The following is a 1,664-nucleotide window of genomic DNA, read 5'->3' on the forward strand; positions in this document are numbered from 1 at the left end:
TGTTAGAATCACCTTTGGCAGTGATTACAGCTGTGAGTCTTTCTGGTTAAGTCTCTAAGAGCTTTGCACACCTGGATTGGATAATATTTGCACATTATTATTTTAAAAATTATTCAAGCTCTGTCAAGGTGGTTGTTGATCATTGCTAGACAGACTTTTCAAGTGTTGCCGTAGATTTTCAATCCGATTTAAGTTAAAACAGTAACTAGGCCACTCAGGAACATTCTTATAAAGCAACTGCAGTGTATATTTGGCCTTGGGTGTTAGGTTATTGTCCTGCTGAAAGGTGAATTTGTCTCCCAGTTTATGTTGGAAAGCAGACAGAACCCGGTTTTTCTCTAGGATTTTGCCTGTGCTTAGCTCTATTCCTTTTATTTTTATCCTAAAAAAAAACGTCCTAATCCTTGCTGTTGGCCAGTGACACAATTTAATCCATGTTAAATTCAGGCTGTAACAACAAAATGTGGAAAAAGTCGAGGGGTGTGAATACTTTCTGAAGGCACTGTAAGCACCAAAAGGAAATAAAATAAATAAAAAATAAAAGGAAAAATAAGTCATCACATTTATCATATCACATTGCTTCAAGACTAATTGGTCTTATGTCTACTAAATGTTATTTACAAGGAGCGGTTCCCATCTTTTTTCACATATATCTGTTTGCAATTTTTTTTCTCCATTAAATACATTTATTTCACTCTACAATTCCACTCTTGCATAGTATGAATGTCCTTATTTAACCAATGTGCTGTAATACATGTATTTGCTGCAGACAAGAGTATATTCAATAGATAGGCATTTTGAAACCGTTCAGGGATTACATTTTGGGTCCTTTGCCAGGGAGCATTTAAATACATTGTTTGCAAAGTCAAAAACATAATTCCAGAAGTTAATTATTCTAGAACAAGACCCAAAAATATGGAGGTAGTTTGCGAACAATTCCCCACATTTTCTCCAGTATTCACTGGTTGTTTATTTTCTTATCTTCACCATTGTGTCTGGAGTTAGAAAGTACCTACTGTTGATTTTCCATTGATAATGGTATGAGTATTGCCTCCCAAGATCATTTTCAATGTTCTCCCCAAGTTCAGATTTCCACTTGCTCTTAGTTTGCAGAGTATTGCTCTAGGTCATGACAGCAACAGATTAGTATATTTTTGTTATTTGTTTACTACTAGTTGCCCTTTTCTGAGTATTGATTCAGTGTTTTTCTATGGGAGAGGGCTCACCTTTCATTTTTACCCAGTTGGGGTGTTTCAGTAAATAGTCTCTTCGCTGTAAATAGCTACAGAAATCAGACTTTGGCAAATGGAAGTCTGAACTTAGTTCGCCAAATGATTTAACTTGGTTGTTCTTTAAGACTTGGTGTACATATTGCAAAAGAAGTAATGACCATCTTTGAAAACCTGAATCTAGTCATAATGGGACGAAATCTGTAAGATATGCAATACCAGTTAGGGATGATATGCCCATAGGCAGATGGAAACTGCGTTGTACTTTCCTCCAAATCAGCCTCCTTCTATCATATTGAATCTAGACAGTACCTTTCTCACTGGCCTTTCCGTACCCTGGCGTACAAATAGTCCACCTCTTCAGGTGTGTCTACCTTCTGCTGTGGACCCTCTAATATTTCAATCTGTCCATAGTCCACCTCCATTGGCTGCAGG

General features: G+C 36.9%; 1 protein-coding gene across 1 annotated transcript; it reads right to left on the reverse strand.

Moving 5' to 3' along the window:
• Positions 1–328: 328 nt before the first annotated feature.
• LOC121544508 lies at positions 329–1,664 on the reverse strand (the record flags this gene model as incomplete). Its single annotated transcript, XM_045217779.1, is given in 1 exon segment — positions 329–1,664. A coding segment is annotated over 1 exon segment (118 nt), but the record flags the coding sequence as incomplete, so codon positions are not given.

Source organism: Coregonus clupeaformis, unplaced genomic scaffold (assembly GCF_020615455.1).
Source record: "Coregonus clupeaformis isolate EN_2021a unplaced genomic scaffold, ASM2061545v1 scaf1223, whole genome shotgun sequence".
Classification (NCBI taxonomy): Eukaryota; Metazoa; Chordata; class Actinopteri; order Salmoniformes; family Salmonidae; genus Coregonus; species Coregonus clupeaformis.